Source organism: Perognathus longimembris, chromosome 14 (assembly GCF_023159225.1).
Source record: "Perognathus longimembris pacificus isolate PPM17 chromosome 14, ASM2315922v1, whole genome shotgun sequence".
Taxonomy (NCBI): Eukaryota; Metazoa; Chordata; class Mammalia; order Rodentia; family Heteromyidae; genus Perognathus; species Perognathus longimembris.
The window spans coordinates 23,073,267-23,094,287 of NC_063174.1; the positions used below are offsets into that span (position 1 = coordinate 23,073,267).

Sequence of the window (21,021 nt, forward strand, 5' to 3'; positions counted from 1 at the left end):
AGAAACTATTACAATGCAGAAAATGCGTAATTCATCTTTTAGACCCCCATTTCTAAAACATATCAATAATGTTCAGTATCCAGTATTCCAAAACACAAAACCAACCAAGAAATGATTGATATTTTTAACATCTTACCTAATTAGTGATACATATTTGCTATCTTAATAATGACAGTTTATCTCTCTTTTTAAAAATGTGTTACTAGATCCCTATACTGCCATATGACAAAAGCTCAAACTTCTAATTAGGATTTATAAAATACCTTCTACATGATTCCTGCCACTGTGTACATTTATAATGCTATAATTTTTAAATACACCTCCTCTTTCAACAAAGGAAATGAATATAACAGAGCAAGTGACTCACTAAAAAATTATCTACTCTTAGTTGATGCTGATAAAGAAAACTTTAAGTATTACTATACTTTTCCTAACTCCGCAGACCTAAGCAAAAAATGCTGCATATTACAAACTTAGTTTTATCTTTTTTTTTTTTTTTTTTTTTTGCCAGTCCTGGGCCTTGGGCTCAGGGCCTGAGCACTGTCCCTGGCTTCCTTTTGCTCAAGGCTAGCACTCTGCCACTTGAGCCACAGTGCCACTTCTGGCCATTTTCCATATATGTGGTACTGGGGAATTGAACCCAGGGCTTCATGTATACGAGGCAAGCTCTCTTGCCACTAGGCCATATTCCCAGCCCCTTAGTTTTATCTTACACCCATTATTTAAAGCCAAAAGTTATTTGTGAAAGAAGGATGAAAACTTGGGAGAAAGTCTACAAGGTCTATGTCTACAAGACATCCAACAGCTCTGATACCAAAGGTGCTTTGGACTTGAGAATGTTGGGATTTACCAAGGTCATCCACTACATGCAATATATATGTAATTATTATTACTCCAGCAAGGTCTAGCAAGCAGTGCTATTCAATCAAACATGCCAAAAATCAATGAGAAAGAGATCAAATGGTTGTTTGGGAGCTCTGGAAATAATTGTTTCTAGGAAACAATAATAGTTAATATCAATAATTTAAACTGAGACCATTGAGCTAGTGGTAAATTCAGTACAGAGTATTTGCCTGGCATTCAGTCCTCAGCATCACCAGAAAAAGAACAGGGGAAGAGAGGGGAGGGGAGGGGAGGGGAGAGAAAGAAGAGAAAGACAGACAGACAGAAAAACAGAGAAAAAGAGCGAAAGAGAGAGAAAAGGCAACAACCCCCATGTACAGACATTTCTACAGTGAAGCACATGAATCTTCACACTAAATGAATCTGTGCTAAACATAAGGAGGAAATGTTCATTTTCAGCATTTTCCCTAATTTGGGATATTATAATTAGGCATTAAAGATACATACATGCCTACACATGGCCATGTTTTCTATTAAGGAAAGCTTTTCTGATTCTTTTTTTTTTTTTCAAGAAGGAAGTCACAACATTAAAAATAAGCAAAATAAATGCTTTCTTTTCTTCCTTTCTCTTTTACTTACAATGTAAATGATCCATATTGTTCTTTTCACTGAGTTTTTAAAAATCTTTATCTCTTATAAAGAGCCATGGAATAATAACCACAAGTCAATTTGATTTGAATGTATTCAGCCAACTAAGAGACTAACAATCTAATTTAGAGCAGGAAGAATGAGAGAAGGGGCTGGGAGTATGGCCTAGTGGCAAGAGTGCTACGGCCAGAAGGGGCGCTGTGGCTCAAGTGGCAGAGTGCTAGCCTTGAGCAAGAAGAGGCCAGGGACAGTGCTCAGGCCCTGAGTCCAAGGCCCAGGACTGGCAAAAAAAAAAAAAGAATGAGAGAAGCTATGACTTGGTCAAAAAGAGAGTTCTACTACAGACCAATATCACTAATGAACACAGATGCAAAGCTCCTCAATAAAATATTAGCTAATAGGATCCAGAAAGTGATCAAGAATATCATACATCATGACCAAGTAGGCTTCATCCCTCAGTCACAAGGATGGTTCAACATCCGTAAATCAATCAACGTAATTCACCACATAAACAGAGCTAAAATCAAGAATCACATTGTTATCTCAGTCGATGCCCAAAAAGCCTTTGACAAAATACAACATCCATACCTATTAAAAGCTTTGGAGAGAACAGGAATAGATGGAACATTCCTCAAAACAATAAAAGCCATATACAACAGACCAACTGCTAATATCATATTAAATGGAGAGAAACTTAAGTCATCCCCCCTAAAATCAGGAACAAGACAAGGATGCCCAATCTCCCCACTTCTGTTCAACATAGTGCTGGAATCCCTAGCCATAGCAATAAGGCAAGAGGAGGACATCAAAGGGATCCACATCGGCAAGGAAGAAATCAAGTTATCCCTATTCGCAGACGACATGATCTTGTATCTGAAGGACCCAAAAACCTCAGTACCCAAACTCCTACACCTAATAAACCAATTTGGCAAAGTAGCAGGATATAAAATCAACCCACAAAAGTCAGCAGCTTTTCTGTACACCAGCAATAGACAAACAGAAAAGGAAATTATGGAAACAATTCCATTTACAGTAGCCAAAAAAAGAATAAAGTACCTAGGGATCAACTTAACCAAGGACGTGACGGACCTATTCAATGAAAACTACAAAAATCTAATAAGGGAAATCAAAGAAGACACAAGGAGATGGAAAGACCTCCCATGCTCATGGGTAGGCAGAATCAATATAGTGAAAATGGCCATATTGCCCAAATTGTTATACAAATTCAATGCAATACCTATCAAAATCCCAGCCACATTCTTCACTGAAATAGAGAAACCAATCCATAAATTCATATGGAACAGCAAAAAACCTAGAATAGCCAAAGCAATTCTAGGCAAAAAAAGCAATGCAGGAGGTATCACAATACCTGACTTCAAGATCTACTACAAGGCCATCATAACAAAAACAGCATGGTATTGGTATAAAAACAGATCGGAAGACCAATGGATTAGAACTGAAGACCCAGAAATAAAACCGCACTCTTACAGCCAACTGATATTCGACAAAGGAGCTAAAGATATACAATGGAATAAACATAGCCTCTTCAACTACTGGTGCTGGGAGAACTGGGCAGCCATATGCAGAAAACTCAAAGTAGACCCAAGCCTATCACCATGCACCAAGATCAACTCAAAATGGATCAAGGACCTCAACATCAGACCTGAATCCTTGAAACTACTGAAGGACAGAGTAGGAAAGACACTAGAACTTATAGGCACAGGAAGGAACTTCCTGAATAGAGTCCCAGGGGCACAACAAATAGGAGAAAGACTCGACAAATGGGACTACTACAAATTAAAAAGTTTCTGCACAGCTAAGGACATAGCCACCAAAATAGAAAGACAGCCAACGATATGGGAAAGGATATTTACCAGCACAGCAACAGACAAAGGCCTGATAACGGTCATCTACAGAGAACTCAAAAAACTAAGCCCCTCCAAGCCCAATAAACCTATTAGGAAATGGGCAAAAGAGCTAAAGAGAGACTTCACAAGAGAAGATATAAAAATGGCAAAGAAACATATGAGGAAATGCTCAACATCCCTGCTAGTAAAGGAAATGCAAATAAAAACAACCCTGAGATACCACCTCACCCCAGTTAGAATGGCCTATACTCTGAACTCAGGAAACAACAAATGCTGGAGGGGCTGTGGGGAAAGAGGAACCCTTCTCCATTGTTGGTGGGAGTGCAAATTAGTACAACCACTTTGGAGAACAGTATGGAGGTTTCTCAAAAAGCTCAATATAGACCTACCCTATGACCCAGCCATACCACTCCTAGGCATCTATCCTAAACAGCAAAATCCAAGATATCAAAAAGGCATTTGTACTACCATGTTTATCGCGGCACAATTCACAATAGCTAAAATATGGAAACAACCCAGATGCCCCTCCACAGACGAATGGATCCAAAAAATATGGTACTTATACACAATGGAATACTACATAGCGATTAGGAATGGTGAAATATTGTTATTTGCAGGGAAATGGTCGGAACTCGAACAAATAATGTTGAGTGAGACAAGCCTAGAACACAGAAAACAAAGGGGCATGATCTCCCTGATATATGACTGTTAACAAAGGGAGACGGAGAGACAGTAGAGACCAAGTCTGTGAATACTGTATATGTTCTTGATACATTGTATATTGCATATATGTCAACCTGACCTAGACAAGGGATAGAAAAACAGGTTGTAAGATATCATAAGAAATGTACACACTGCCCTACTATGTAACTGCACCCTCTTTGCACAACACCTTGTAAAAAAATTTATGTCCAATTAATAAAAAAAAATAAAAAAATTAAAATAAAATAAAAAAAAAGAGAGTTCTAGTAAGTTCTATTTGATTAGATTTCAACAATACCACAACCGTGGATTAGCATTAGAGATTGCAGTGGTGACTTCATGGTTAAATATTCATTTCTCCAAAAGCAACCACAGATAGCCATTAAAGAAAACGTGTAACATTTGAACAGCAATATAAAGAATAGGTTTTTTAATGAGCAAAATCTATGTATCATATTACAAATTGTGAGGGGTGGCTCATGCTTGTAATCCTAGCTACTCAGGAGGCTGAGATGGTGGTTCAAAGCCAATCTGGGCAGGAAAATCCATGAGACTCTTATCTCTAATTAACTACTAAAGTGCCAGAAGTAGAGCTATGGCTCAAGTGGTAGAGTGCTAGCCCTGCACAAAAAAGCTCAGGGACAGTGCCCAGGCCATGAGTTGAAGTCCCAGAACCAGCAAACAAAAGTAATAATAATTATTATAAGCTACTAGATACAAAACTGTAAAGCTTATGGCATGAATTTCTTTTCCCAGAAATTCAGTTTTCTTGGAAACTTGTTTTTGTGGTAAAAACATCCCGCTATTTTTACAGTCAAACCATATTTAGTGGTATTAACTAATTAATGGTGATATGTAATCACTGACATTTTTCATGTCTAATACTATTCTATGACCCAAACCCAAAACCCTATAATCATTTAAAAGTTAACTCCCAAACCAAGCACTAAGGGCTCATGCCTATAAGCGCAGCTACTCAGGAGGCTGAGCTCTGAGAATGAAGGTTCAAAGCCAGCCTAGGCAGACAAATCTATACCCCCCACTTCTTATCTCTTGACTCAAGGGGTAGAACACCAGCCTTGAATAAAAAAGCTCAGGGATAGCACCTAGACTAGTTACCAGCAGTCAACCAACCAATTAATAAATACACTCAGAAGAATGTTTTCTTAGGTAGTTCTAAATATAAAGAAAAGTGGGCTGGGAATATGGCCTAGTGGTAAAGTACTCGCCTCGTATACATGAAGCCCCCCTGGGTTCGATTCCTCAGCACCACATATACAGAAAAAAGCCAGAAGTGGCTCTGTGGCTCAAGAGGTAAAGTGCTAGCCTTGAGCAAAAAGAAGCCAGGGACAGCGCTCAGGCCCTCAGTCCACGCCCCAGGACTGGCAACAAAAGCAAAACAAATAAACAAAATAAATATAAAGAAAAGTGTTGTACCATCAGCCTCACAAAAGTTGTCTGAAGAGTCATCGTGCTTGGTCCACTGAAGAACAGCCTTCTGTGTTTCCTCACTTCAAACAAAGGGAACAGTGTTATTCCTTCCTTAAAACAAGGCACAAAAGAAACAGAGTACTGCTTCGTACAGTTCCAAACCAAGCACACCTCAGTGATTCATCCACTGCCCCAAGTCGCTCAGCTTGCTCACATTCTTCAAGGAGATTGGCTTCTTCCGAGTACTAAAATAAAAGAGAGTAAACAGAATGCAACTTGTGACATTTAAAAATTTATTATACAAACATAGAAGTCAGCTGAGTCCCTCGGTATACTTGCTGCCATCATTCTAGTCTCCAAACTTAAAAAGGAAGCTCTCTATTCTGCTGAGAATGAAAAATTAAAAGGTATGGCCTTTTTGTTCTTGTTTGAAAACAGTTTACCTTTATGCTCACAAAACAGGGACCACATTTCTAAGAAAATCATTAGTGAAGTGTTCATGAAGAGACTTTTTGAGCTGGAAGGAAGTCATGAGGCAAATGGTAAGGACTCACTGTCCTGAGGTTCCAATGACCAAGGGCGTTCATTTTCCCTTCCATAAAGGAAGTGACTGCCAGGACGGCCAGCACACATGTATCTAAGTTTCCACCTGTTCCCTGATTCTAAGAATGCCTAGTGCTTACTGAGTCTTACAAAACTATTCCAATAGCTTTAGGCATTCTAAATACATTCCTAAAAAACCATGTTTCTTCTCATGTCTAGAACATTTTATATATGTATAAAGGCTCAACAAGACCAAGTGCTGCTGACTCCTAGCCACTCCAGAGGCTGGAATCTGAAGATCATGGTTTGAAGCCAGCACAGGCAGGAAAAGGTCATGAGATTCTTATCTCCAATTAACCACCAAAAAGCCAGAAGTGTCAGTGTGGCTCAAATGGTAGAGCCTCAGCTTTGAGCAAAAGAAGCTAAGAAACAGTGTCCAGTCCCTTGTTTAAGTCTCAACATCAGTACCAAAAAAAATTTTTTTAATTTATTTTAAAATATGTCTATGCATACTACAACAAAAAATGTAAAGCCGTGGTATGATTATCTGAATATTTAAAAATAAGCCAGACCAAACAACTATTCTTAGTTCTTATTTAATAATTCTTTAGCTTCATGAATAAATAACATTTTTCGTAATGTGAAGAATGTATTTTTCAACTACATTCTCATTGTTTTTAATTTTTCACAAAACTGCCCACACTCTTCTTCAAAGTTACATTTTTTAGAGTTAATCCATTTTGAACTATTAATAACTTCAACAGACCCGTTTCTATAGATCCAAGTTTTTTATTCTCCACAGTAAAATGTATGAAAATATTTTAAATCAAATATTTCACAGGTTCTATTAGGTGAAAAAGTTCAAATGTTATTTACCTTACTTCTGAGACTTTAATTCTGAAACCTTACAACTATGTAACAATTATAACTCCTCATTCATTTTTTTTATTTTTGTCAGTGGGGCTTGAACTCTGGCCCTGGGTGCTATCCCTGAGCTCATCAGCTCAAGGCTCTACCACTTGAGCCACAGCACCACTTCCCTATGTAACAATTATAAACAAAAGGATTTATCCACGATTGGCTTTCAAATGACTGGAAAAAGCTGGGTGCTGGTGGCACATGCCTATAATCCTAGCTACTCAGGAGGCTGATATCTAAGAATTGTGGTTCAAAGTCAGCCCAGGCAGGAAAGTCTGTGAGACTCTTATATCCAATTAACCACCCACAAGATGGAAGTGGAGCTGTGGCTCAAGTGCTAGAGCGCTAGCCTTGAGTGACAGGGCCTCAGTTCAAGCCCCAAGACTGGCACCAAATATACATATATACTGGAAAATTGGAGTGGGAAATATAGATGAAGCAAAATTGTTGGATGAAAAGCCAGTGTTGTCGGTTTTTTCTCTACTTCTACATTTTTTGTGTTTTTTATAATAAAAGATTAAAGAAGAAGAATTAGGGTCACTGAATTTAAGTAACTTTCAAGGGATTTCACCATAAGGAGAGAAGAGAAATGGGGTGGCAAATGACTTAGGAAATGGGTCTTCAGTTTTTTATTAAGATAATACACCCAAGACCCAAGGCCACCTATATTTCAAGAGACAAAAGGATTGCAAGTTGGAAGCCTACCCAGGCTAAGTTAGCTTCTATCTCAGAAACAAAATTAGGGCTTGTTCAAGAGACAGAATATTCACCTATCATAAATTATATTCAATCCGCAGTACTGAAAAAAATATGTATCTATACTAGACACAGCAATAAATCTATGGACATACCTTATAGCTTGCAGATTTAATTCCATCAGGAACCTCATCCTGAAAAAGAAAAACATATTCTTTGAAAACATTCTGTCTTCTGCAGAAATATTTTAAATTTCTACTATGTATAAGAAAAATTCATGAAACCTTGAAGTTATTAATAGATTTTTTCTTTTTTAAATTTATTTTTATTTTTTTATTTTATTTATTTTATTTTGCCAGTCCTGGGGCGTGGACTCAGGGCCTGAGCACTGTCCCTGGCTTCTTTTTGCTCAAGGCTAGCACTCTACTACTTGAGCCATTGCACCACTTCTGGCTTTTTCTATATATGTGGTGCTGAGGAATGGAACCGAGCTTCATGTATGCGAGGCAAGCACTCTACCACTAGGCCACATTGCCAGCCCCAGTTAACAGATTTTCAAATGAGAATGGTTAGGTGATTTTTATAAGCTTTCCTAAAAGCAAATAAAATATCAAAAACTAATGAGATATTACAACATGGAAATATAAAACACTTAGATTATTCCCCTTAGGATTCAAATTGCCCCATTTCCCACTAGGAAACACTAAGTACTGACTCCACATTTGGTTCTTTGGTGCTGCCTGAGAAGCCCTTAGAAGCATTTATTCTGTGATGACAATATATGCTGGGTTTGTCTTTCATATTTCTGGCTCCACTCTTAGAATCAAGTATTTCTTAAGGAGCCCTGGGCTTTACCAAGGAAGAACTGTTTAGTCATGTTGACTACTTCTGACTACGGGAACAACCCACCCAGAGTCAGTGATGCCAAGAGCAGAGGTAGACCAGAACTCTGAAGCTGCCAGCTATATCCCCAGGACCCCCACACAGCCTACCCTCCGGTGAACCTCCCACTCTTGGAACCACATCAGTGCGTATTGTTTTCAATAGCTGGACACTTAGATAAATAGCCTCTACAATTTTTCATGTAATGAATAGTGTCCAACGCATACATCTCAATAGAATCAGCTCTACAATATTCGCAGCTGCCTTATATGCATCTTTGAACATCTATCCAATTTCTTTACTAGGTAAAATTCCTAGAATTTCTAGGTTGAAGGTATATATACCTTTTTCATTTGGGGGGGAATTTTTGTGAAAATCTTCAAAATAGCCTAAAGAACCTCAGTGAAAACTGTAAATCAAAAAGGGAATAGGGGCAGGGAAAGAGAAACAGACTTGGGGTACTAGTGGAAGGGGACTGGGATAGGAGGAGGAAAGAGGATTTAGAAGCAGAGGGTTTGTGTCTGTGATAGCAGAACTATGAATCCTGTTGGGGAAAAGAGTGCAGGGAAAGTGATAGAGTAGGTAAGAATGATTGGAATACATTGTAAACATATGTGGAAATGTCACAATGAAATCCCTCCCATATAACTAATAAAAGCTAATTTAAAATAATAATAATAGGCCCTACACCAGTGGCTCATGCCTATAATCCTAGCTATATAGGAGGCTGAGGATCTGAGGATCAACGTTCCAAGACAACCTGGGCAGGAAAGTGAATGAAAGCTCCAGGACCTGGGTTCAAGCCTCAGTATGGGGGAGAGGGATGGAGAGGGGGAAGGTACTGTGCCTGACAGTAAAGATACAATAGTTCTTAAATGCCTATATGGTTCTTACAGATTGACAAGGCTTGACCGCACAGTCCCTTCTTCCACACTGGTTGATATCATTCCAGAAAGGACATGGCCTCTTCAGGTTTACCTGTTAAATGATAACAGAAAAACGTTGTAGAAATATGAATCTTGAGATTACATTGCCAGCTGTTGAATGATGATGCTATAACTTAACTATGCTGTCTGCAACTAGGCTATTGCTTTCACTTACCTATTGGCAAGTTGTTTTTATTCTATAGGTGTGTACCTGATACAGGTAAATTGGCAGACGTGGTTAGAAAGACAACATACCACCACTAAATAGATGGCAGCAAGGAGTCAACATCGGCTTATATCACTGCTGACCAACACTCATAGTTGTAAAGCCACACTTAACTTGGGGAAACAGTTAGACAATTGTGCTTCCAGGTGGCAACCAAATACTCCAGTGACCCAGTTTTCTAGACTCTTCCAATGGTTCTCTTAACAGAACATGCTCTAAGTAACTTGTTAAAGTTATATGGATCAAAAAAAAAAACCAGGCCTCATCACAATTTTTTTATTTATTTTCATTAATTAGAGCCAATATGATGTTGGAGAGAATTTTGAACTGTTTTGAAAACACCATTAAGAGTTTCTGTTCTGACCTGAATTTAACCAATGAGTTTCTAACCCCAGAGTACAAAACTGTCATCGAAATTAAAACATCCAATAGTATCCAAGCTTCTAGCAATTTTGTTATCACAATCTCAAAGTAATTCTTAAGAAATGTAATTATATGTCAAAAATATTCTTACAAAAAATTTTAATACCTTGTAATATCTAAAGTAGTCACTTTCAAGAAGTTTTTGTAGTCTTGGGAAAAGTTTGTAGTTATTAAATCTATCGATGGTTTCAACGTCACAGGTACAATCATCCAAGTAACCACTAACCTGTTACAAAGAAAATGAGATACTGAATTAAAATGTCCTAGATGCAATAAGGTTCTTTTTATTATGTTAAAAAAAAAAGTCCCTGCTCAAGCAGTGTACACCTGTAATCCCAGCACTTGGGAGATCAAGGTAGGAAGAACATGAGCTCCAAGTCAGCTTTGGACACATAACCAGATCCTTTGTCAAGTAAAAATGAAAAAAAAAAAAAGCCTTCTACTCAACCAACCTTATTTATCCTCATTCGCATAGTTTCCTAATATGAGATAAGACAATAACCTAATAACCTAGAACTACTGTCACTTTTACTATACCTCTAGGGGAATGTTTAGTTTAGCTTATAATCACACACACACACACTCACGAGTGGGACCCCTGACAGCCACTTTGCAATCTGCCCTTGAGACTCCAAGTTGACCTGCCCAAAGTGGCCACTGAGACTAAGAGTTTAGAAGCATCTTCCTGTGGCTGCACCAGGAAAGAAGACAACTCGGACCATACTCCATTCATGACATCTGAAGAGCACCTGACCCAACTGGCAGAGACAGGGAAATTCTGAAAGGCACAAGCAACAGAGGTAGGAGAAGAAAGGGAAGCATTACTAGGTGGACATCCTGAGGATTTCCAGCTCCAGTTTCGACCCATTTAACTAGAAGCCCAGTTGCATTCAACTTGATTTTCCTAAGACTGTATTCTTTTAATTGTGCTGGTCCAGGGGCCTGAACTCAGGGCCTAAACACTGTCCCTGCACTTCTTTTGCTTAATTTTAGTGCTCTACCACTCGAGCCATAGCTCTACTTCTGGCTTCTTTTTTTTTTCTTTGAGGTGGAGAGGTAGTTCACTGGGGGGAAGAATCTCCAGACTTCCCTGTTTGGGATGGCTTTGAACCACAATTCTCAGAGCTCAGCCTCCTGAGTAGGTAGGATTACAAATGTGAGCCACAGGAGCCCGGCTGACTCTGTGTTCTTATATTTCACTGACTACTGAGTCTTTCCTATTTTAATTGCAGATGGGTAGATCATAGACAAGTTGGGTAGATGTATAAAGAGAGATGAAAACAAAAGAGAGACATGATACTAAATTTATAAAATAAACAATAATTCATTGTAAGTACCTATTTACTGTCCACCCAATATTGGGCTACAACTACTTTTTTTTTTTTTTTTTTTTTTTTTTTTTGCCAGTCCTGGGGCTTGGACTTAGGGCCTGAGCACTGTCCCTGGCTTCTTTTGCTCAAGGCTAGCACTCTACCACCTGAGCCACAGCGCCGCTTCTGGATTTTTCTGTTTATGTAGTGCTGAGGAATAGAACCCATGGCTTTGTGCAAGCTAGGCAAACACTTTACCGCTAAGCCATATTCCCAGCCCTACAACTACTTTTTTATGGAGTTGGAATGGTTCTTAGAAACAAATTATTATTAACAACACTCAACTAATAAACTAACCACAAAGCTAATCCTAACCTTCAAGTGCTTCCCACCAATGATGTCTTAAATCCTAATTACTAGATCGCAGAGTGGCACATGCTTGTAAATCTAGGTACTTCAGTGGCCATGATTGGGAGGGCAATGGTTCCAGGCCTACCTGGGCAATGAGATATGACAGATGCTGCTGGCTCATACATGTCATCCTAGCTACTCAGGAGGCTGAGATCTGACAATAGTGGTTCAAAACTAATCAAAGTAGGAAAGTCAGTAACACACTTATCTCGTTAGCCACCAAAGTGCCACAAGTGGTAGGGTGCCAGTGATGAGTGGAAAAAGCCAAGGAATAGTACTGAGGCACTGAGTTCAAGCCCCAGTATTGACACATACACACACACAAATAAAGTTCATAAGGAAAGGATAAGTATGGTGGTGTGTACAGTTCAGTTACAGTAAGAAATGTATATAAAGCATCATAAACATATGAAACTGTAACCCCTCTGCACAACACTTTGACAATAAATAACTAAAAAAAAAAAGAGCATCATAGTCTGGACTAGCATAGGCAAAAAGCAAGACTCTATCTAAAAAAATAACCAAATAACCAAAGTTTAAAGGGCTGGAAGGATAGCTCAAATGGTAGAACACCTGCCTAGCAGGCAGGCATGAGACCATGAGAGAGAGAGAAACAGAGAGACAAAGAGAAAGAGACAGGGAGAGAGAGAGACAAAGAGAGTGGGGGGCGGGGTGCTGGCCCAGGATCAGCGCCTCCCCCCCCAAAAAAAAACTTTGTGTAGTAACAGCAATATTCAAGCACTAACATTTTTTGCTGGTTTTCCTGGTCTTAGACTAATTCAGTTTCTAGATATCTGATCTACATATTTATCACACAATAACTTTTATTCATATACAATTGTGACCTTGTTTCCTACTAAAAACTCTGAGTAAAAACTCTGAGTAACAACTTGTAATCCTAATTCTACCCCCATCTCTCCGTCTTCCTATCTTTCTCTCTCTCCTTGACCATCTCCCTCTCTGGATCTTTGGTGATGGGGATCAAACCAGGGGCTGGAGCATGCTAAACAGGACTGTACCACTAAACTACACCTCCACCTCCACAAATCCTGATTTTGGATATCGACAACACAAAAGTGCTTCTAACTGGGATGATGCCATTTTTCCTATCTTCTTTTTAACCTTAGAAGCAGAACTCCTAAGAACATCTGTATTCCCTATACAGTGTCCATTATACATCAATGAAGGACAAATAAATTGTGTGCGTCAAAGTATGCTTTATTTGCCAAAGAACTTTAAGTCTATTAAATTTTACTGTTTTGAGACCTTCTAAAGAATATAAAATTTTTTCATCAGTCTTATTGTATATATTTAAGTATACTACATATTATAGGATTCATGTAGTAAAATACCATATTAGAGTAAATTAATACCTCTATCATTTCAGCTACCCACATTCCCCTATAATCTACTCATTGGGCAAAATCCTGACTTACAGTAACTATTCCTAACTGTAGTCTTCATGTGGTACAGTGGACTTCTAAATACCCACATTCACAAAGATAAACAAAATGTGGCACCAACACACATACAAAGGAAATACTCCCAATTCCAAACAAAGAAGCAGATTTACCTACTCATGTTGTAGACAGACTGGAAGACATTATGTAAAGTGAAATAAAGCAGACACAGAAAGAAAATATTGCATAAACACACCTATATATGACTATTTGAAGAGAGGGTTGCGCTAGAATACAGAGACTGAAATGGGCGGAGAAAAGAAGGAAATGGGGAGATTAGGATGAATGGATTACAATAGCAGGCATGTGCGGTGAAGAACATGGAAACTGCCAGGCACAAAATGACTTACACATATAATTCTCGCTAGTTGGGTGGTTGAGATCAGAAGGATCATAGTAAGGACAACCTGGAGGGGAAAAGTTTGCAAGACCTCCATCTCAATCAATGAAAGCTGGGTGTGGTGGTAAGATCCAGTCACCCAGCTGTGCAGGAAGAATGTCACAACCATACCATCCTGAACCCGATCTTGTCTAATCTCAGAAGCTATGCAGGGTCAAGTCTGATTAGTACTTGGATCAGAGGAAGTATAAACAGGACTGTGGTCCACATCAGCCTGTGCAAAAAAAAAAAAAAAAAAAAAATACCAAGACAACACCCTATTGAAAAAAGTAGCAAAAGCAAAAGAAAAACAAATGGCCAAGAGTGTGGCTCAAGTGGCAGAGTATCTGCCTAGAAAGTTCATGGTCCTGAGCTCAAATCTCAGTTCTGCCAAAAACAAAGAAAAAAGAAATGATTCATTCCTTAACAAAGTATAAGGACAGCTCTCTCTGTGGAAGCATGGAAGTGTCAGGAACATTAAAAGCTATCACTAACTTAAAGTCTTAGTTTTACTACAAATTGTTGCTAGTTGACTAAAAAGACACTAGCATGAGAAGACCTCTCCCATGTTCCTTATTTGGAAAAGCCTGGACCACAGCGGGCACTTGGAGTCAGTGGACAGCGCTCCAGAATAACCAGTTAATAATCTGCCTCACTAGGTTTTAATCCTGGGCTTATATCCACAACCCATCCCACAGACTGCCAAGTGTCTTCCCATGTCCCAACCTCACAGTCTAAAATTTAAACCAGTTTTTTTGTTTTGTTTTTTTTTTGGCCAGTCCTGGGGCTTGGACTCAGGGCCTGAGCACTGTCCCTGGCTTCTTTTTGCTCAAGGCTAGCACTCTGCCACTTGAGCCACAGCGACACTTCTGGCCGTTTTCTGTATATGTGGTGCAGGGAAATTGAACCCAGGGCCTCATGTATAGGAGGCAAGCACTCTTGCCACTAGGCCATATCCCCAGCTTTAAAACTGACTTAAGATACTTGGTTAAGTCACCTAAAATACATATTCATAGAGTAAATCTACAGTGCACTCCAAACTAAAAATAATCTATTTTCACAGTGGATACTTCCTAAGAGTATCTGAGCACTACCTCTCACGAGCTTGGCAGACACCTCCCAACTCTAGTGGCTCTAGGTGTGACTAGCATTCACTCTATGGCCTGAGTTTTCAGTCATCTTTGATTAAATGAAATACAAATGAGGTTCATACTGCCTCCATATAGCTGGGCTTCAGTCTTTCTCCTGAAGTGACTCCTAGAAAATATATTCAAGACATGCAGGTATTGAGACTTAGGTTCTACATGTTCATCATCTCTAATAGTATGTAATGGAACAATATTTGTCAAAATGAATAATAAATGGGAAGGCCTTCAGTTGCTTAAAACCCACACCTATTACATATACTATTTTAGTTTAAAGCAAGGGTGGGCCCTGAGTATAGAGTTATTTACTCAAACTTTTTTTTTTTTTTTTTTGCCAGTCCTGAGCCTTGGACTCAGGCAGGGCCTGAGCACTGTCCCTGGTTTCTTTTTGCTCAAGGCTAGCACTCTGCCACTTGAGCCACAGCGCCGCTTCTGGCCATATACATGTGGTGCTGGGGAATTGACCCAGGGCCTCATGTATACGAGACAAGCACTCTTGCCACTAGGCCATATCCCCAGCCCTTACTCAAACTATTAACAGACTTACACACTGAGTCATTTGTATATAGAAAATTACAACATATGTTAATAGGGTATGTGTGTGTGTGTGTGTGTGTGTGTGTGAGTGTGTGTGTGTGTGTGTGTTTTCTGCTCCTGGGGCTTGAACTCAAGGCCTGGGTACTGTCCCTGAGCTTTTTTGCTCAAGGCTAGTACTCTAGAATTTGAGCCATAGCTCTACTTCAGATTTTTTTCTTTAGTAGCTAATTGGAGATAAGAGTTTCTTGAACTTTTATTTGCCAGGCTGGCTTTAAACTGGGATCCTCAGATCCCAGGCTCCTGAGTAGCTAGGATTACAGCTGTAAACCACTGGTACCTGGCTAATACAGTTTTTTATTTTTTTTTAAAGCAAGGAGTCGTATAGAATGAAGTTGTCCAATCCTACACAACTAATCATTTATTTGGACAATTAACACTGTGATATTATTTTCAAAAGCACTTAGAACACACAGTGAGTGAAATCAATTTAGTACGATTTGTTGTCAACAGACGTATGTAGTAATAGACCAAGTTCCAAGATTCAATTGGAGCCATCAACCCATCTGAAATAGCTCACTAAAGCAAAACAGTTTTCTGGACATGTTATACTATAATTTCCCTAACTAGTCTAAGCACAGATTGTAGACCAGGTCTCCAGGACTTTGCAGTTTCAAAAACATTTTTTTAATTCTTTGTTTTAAATCTCCACCTCAAAATGTACTGACAGTAGACTTCAACAAATGCAGACTGATTTAATCTGGTTACTCTATACATTTTACTGCAATGTCTTTCTAGGTCAAGCAACTACATGCTGCTCATATCAGATCAGAGAGGATATCCTGTGAGCAGCACCCCAACTTACAGTTGGCACCCATGCACCAGAATGAGGGGAGGGGTGCTGAGGATGTGGCAACCTAAGGCAGAAGGGGTAAAAAAGATAAGCAACAAGAACGGATCTATAGTCACTGTTGTTTCACTTTGTTTTAGTTTTCAGACAAGGTCTCCCTATATAGCCCAGGCTGGCCTTGAACTCTCCACTCCTCCTGCCTCAGCCCCTGCTCCCCTAGCAGTTCTAGGATTAAAGACTGGTACCACCCATATGACTTCAAAACTCTGTGTGTGTGTGTGTGTGTGTGCGTGTGTGTGTGTGTGTGTGTGTGTGTGTGTGTGTGTGTGTGTGTGTGTGTGCTGATAATGGGGATTGAACTCCGGGCCTTGTGCTCTCACTTGGCTTTTTTGCTCAAGGCTGTCAGTTCTCAACCTTCTGAGCAGCTGTGTTACGGTGTAAACTAGCAGCACAATTGCTTTTTCCCTGCTTAGGATGTGGGCCTGCCATCAACCCGCCATGAGGATTACCCACTTCTACACCTGAGTGTGTACTCAGACCAGTGGACACCATGGGCAAGAACTTATGCTGAATGAATGATCTGCATCACTAGTCTCTTCTTGTCTCTTCTTTCTCATTTTTTTCTTCCCTTTCTCTTATCCTGGTTTTCTGTACATGTTTGTCCATTATGCTTGTCTAACTGATCTTTCCCCATACTTCTATTTTCACCTTCATCCCTTGTACTATTAGCCAGAGAGAACTAACATACACCCTTCATTTATTATATTGGGATTGGAATCCAGTAGATTATTTTCAATTTCTCTTATAATTGTTGTGACCCACCTGTTATCCTTCCTTCCATCCTTCCTCCCTCTCTTCCTTCTATTTAAATCTTTCTATTTAAATCTAAGGCTATTGTAGAAAATGGAACCTCAATCACTGATCAAGGTAAACAATGTAAAAATTTATAAATTTTACTAATAGGCAGATTCCTAAAAGTGGGGTGGGAGGGGTGAAAGCAAATATAGTCAAACAGGACTTTTACCCCACTGCCAAACATTCAGCATAGTTGAAGATGTTACAACAAAAATCTTACCACTGAATAAGTTACTTTAAGGTCACTTACCCTAATTCACAAATTTATACCATGAGGTTTTGACCAAATGCAGTAAAATAATAATAATAAATTTTAAAAATCAGCCAGGTGCTGGTGACTCACAACCATAATCCTAGCTATCTGGGAGGCAGAGATAAGGACCACAGTTCCAAGACAGCCCAGGCAAAAAGTATCTCAATACATACCTGGGTACAGTGGCATCCCAGCTACATGGGAAGCTGAGACAGGGCAAAAAATGTCTGCAAGACCCCCATCTCAAGAAAAGAAAAAGAAAAGCTGAGTGTAGTCATACATACTTGTCATCCCAGTTATGGGTATAAAACGATCATGGTCCAGGCTACTCCAGGTAGAACAAGGTTCAAAGCTAGCCCCAGGCACAAAAGTTCATGAGACTCTTATCTCCAAGTAACCACCAAAAAGCCAGAAATGGAGTTGTGGCACTAGTGGTAGAGCACTAGCCTTGAGCACAAAAGCTCAGGGACAGTGCCAGGCCCTGAGTCCAAAGACTGGCATCCAAAAACAAAAAAAGGTAAGGGTATATGTGGTTAGTTGACATAATAAAATGAAATTTTGTGATTTGTTAAAGGGCAGCCAGCCTATCTTTAGTAGAAACTGGGTGGTGTTCTAAGAAAAATAAATCAAGCATCTGTAGCACAGTACTAAACTCCTGAGCAGGTGTGGTTTTTCCTCAATGGCAGTACCCACAGATACCAAGGATCTACTGTACTTATTTTCAGCTGATTGAACTGTGTGCATATGTGTGTGTGTGGTATCTGTAATTAATTTGAAGTACTTGATTATATGCTATATGAGTCACTGAGGTAGAGCAGCTTTCCAATGTCTTACTTACAAGGCAGCAATTTCACAAGTTCCCAGATAACATCAGCTCAACTCCCAATTCGCTCAACAAAACAAAAGATCCAAGAATTTAAATCAGTGGAAAGAGCCAGACACCAGTGGTTCACACTGGTAATCCTAGCTACTCAGGAGGCTGAGATCTGAGGGTCATGGTTTGAAGCCAGCCTGGGCAGAAAAGTCCAAGAGACTTATCTCTAATTAACCAGTGAAAAGCCAGAAGTAGAGATACGGCCTAACCAGTAGAGCAGCAGCTGGAATTGAGGAAAAAAATAAAAAAGAAAGAAAGAAAAAAAGTGAGGTCCTCAGTTCAAGTCCCAAAGCCCCAGTATGTCCCGCCTCCCCCCAACAACAACAACACTTCTTCCTCTCATGTGTGTGGAAGTGCTTCTTCCCTCCATCAGATAGTACCATGATCATACATACATACATACATACATGTTACTTAAGTTCATGAATGGTAAATTCCTCATAAAATGAATAATGTAGATGCTGGTTATCTCATGTGTATGTATGGATGTGTGTATGTGTGTGTGTGTGCTCGTAGTACTAGAGATCAAACCCAGGGCCTCATGCTTGCTAACTTCTCCACCATTACAGCCTAGCCCTGAGCCACACCCACAGCCCTTTTTTGTATTTTGTTTTTTTGTTGTTTTTTTTTTTTGGCCAGTCTTGGGGACTGGACTCAGGGCCGGGAGCACTGTCCCGGGCTTCTTTTTGCTCAAGGCTAGCACTCTGCCACTTGAGCCACAGCGCCACTTCTGGCCATTTTCTGTATATGTGGTGCTGGGGAATCGAACCCAGGGCCTCATGTATATGAGGCAGGCACTCTTGCCACTAGGCCATATCCCCAGCCCCTGTATTTTGTTTTTGAGATGGGGGTCTCACCAACTGCTCAGATGCATCTCAAACTAGGGATCCTCTCTTCGCCACTTCCAGAGTAGCTGGAACTACAGAAGTGTGTAACCATATCCAGCTTAAAAATGTAAGGCTACCCACCAAAAGGTAGCTTCAAAGAATAAAACCATATGCCAGCGGCTCACTCCAGTAATACCAGTTACTTTGAGCAGAAAGGTCAAAGGACAAGACCAGCCTTAGAAGACATCTGGAGATCCTATCTCAAAAATAACTAGCAAATGCAGGGAGGTACATGGCTCCAGTGATACACCAGCTGAGCAAGCTCATGCTTTGAATTCAAACCCAGTACCAAGAAACCAAAACAAACAAAAACACAAACTAATAGCAGCCAGCCATGGTGGTGCATACCTAATAGCAATACTTGACAGGCTGAGGCAGAAAGATCAGAAGTTCAAGGTCAGCCTGGACTACTTAAGAGACCATGTCTCATAAAGACAAAACATCTGAACCTGAAATAAAGTCCTTCCAGTAAATTTACAAGACGATACTTCCAAATGACCCTTTCCAAAGAATAGAATAATATATAAATTGACTTCAGATGCTACTGAATGATTCTAAGCTGTGTGTTGGCATTTCCTGATGACAGCCAAATGAAATTGAGGCATTTCAATTTGCCTATTCTAAATAACCTCATCCAAAATTAACTTAAGCTATAGTCAGTCCCTCTGCCATCCCACACCACCACCACCAAAAAATAAAAACAAAAAAGGAATGATTATGAAATACAAAATACTATGATAGGAAAACTGAATTGAATTTTTTGCTCTGAGAAAGGATACCATTTAATCCCACAAAAGGAAATAATCATAAGCTCGTAACCAAACTTTATATTTAGGAGTGAAGGGCGGCACGTTAGAAAACCCTAAGTCAGACAGGGGAACATATCACGACAGTCAGAACACCGAACACCATGCACGTCAGGAAAAAGGAAATAGGCGCGCAGTGCGAGGAGCTGTAGCACAATCAACCCCAAAGGCAGCAACAGCCACACAAAGCCCTTCTCCCCCTGACAACGAGATCTGGGGGGAGGCTAGCCCTCAACATACGCCTGTCCTAGCCAGAGGGGCTGGCGAAGACACCCCGACACAGGCACCGGGGTCCCCAAATTCCAGGTCAAGTTCGAAGTTAGAACCGACCGAGGTTCTACGGAAACAGAGACTACCGAGTGTAGGTGCCCGCTGTCCGCACCCCGTTTCCCAGCGTCAAGGAAGGCCAGGGAGAACCCCACGTCCCTAGCGGGGTGCAGATCCCGGGAGGGAGGGGCGGCATCCAGGCTGCGCTGTAGCACCGGCGGTCGCCCAGCCAGACGAGGGCGGAGGTCTGAGACCCAGGCCGGGGAGCCCAGAGACGGAGGCTCGTTCCCCGGGGGAGAGGGCCGAAGACGCCCCCTTCCCGACCCCTCACCTGGCCGGGCGCGCTCGCCGCTCACCTGGCAGAAGCAGCGCTGCGCCGCCGTCTCCGGAGGCTGCTGGTCCCCGCGGCCGGAGCACAGCAGCCACACTGCGCTCAGGAGGCCGATCAGGAAGCCCCAGCTCCCGCTCATGGTGGCCCCGCCGCTCCGAGTCCCCAACACCCGGGCGCAGGCCGCGCGCTCCCAGATGAAGCCCGCGCCTCCGGGCCCGCGGCGCCGCCCCACCTCCGGGCGCCTCCCCGGCCCGCCCCCAGCCCCGAGCCGCCCGCCCCGCCCCGCCGAGCGTGTGGACGTGCGACGGCGCCCGCGCGGGCTGCCCCCGGCCCCAGGCCCGCTTCCTTCCCCACCCGGTGGGGCTGACGCACGAGCCCGCTTCCCCGCGCCGCCGTGCGGCCCCGGGGCACTCGGCCTGGAGGCTCCACCCCGCGCGCAAGGCCCCCAGACCCGGCGCGGGAGTCCGGGTGCTTCCGGTCCCCCGCCCCGCCCGAGGCAACGCCACACGGGTGGAGCCCCATCCCCTTCCCGTCCCTGCCGGCCAATCCGTCC

At 41.2% G+C, this 21,021-nt stretch overlaps 1 protein-coding gene across 2 annotated transcripts in view; it reads right to left on the minus strand.

Moving 5' to 3' along the window:
* The window catches only part of Ero1a (endoplasmic reticulum oxidoreductase 1 alpha), a 47,936-nt gene extending 27,231 nt beyond the window's left edge, over positions 1-20,705 (minus strand). For both annotated transcript variants that reach the window (XM_048362111.1, XM_048362110.1), the window contains exons 1-6: positions 20,494-20,705; positions 10,213-10,332; positions 9,426-9,509; positions 7,805-7,843; positions 5,664-5,737; positions 5,499-5,572 (exon numbers count right to left, since the gene is read on the minus strand). In XM_048362111.1, the coding sequence (XP_048218068.1) occupies positions 5,499-5,572; positions 5,664-5,737; positions 7,805-7,843; positions 9,426-9,509; positions 10,213-10,332; positions 20,494-20,607 (505 nt within the window). In that variant the 5' untranslated portion in view covers positions 20,608-20,705. The remainder of the gene's footprint in view (positions 1-5,498; positions 5,573-5,663; positions 5,738-7,804; positions 7,844-9,425; positions 9,510-10,212; positions 10,333-20,493) is intronic.
* Between the last annotated feature and the right edge of the window lie 316 nt (positions 20,706-21,021).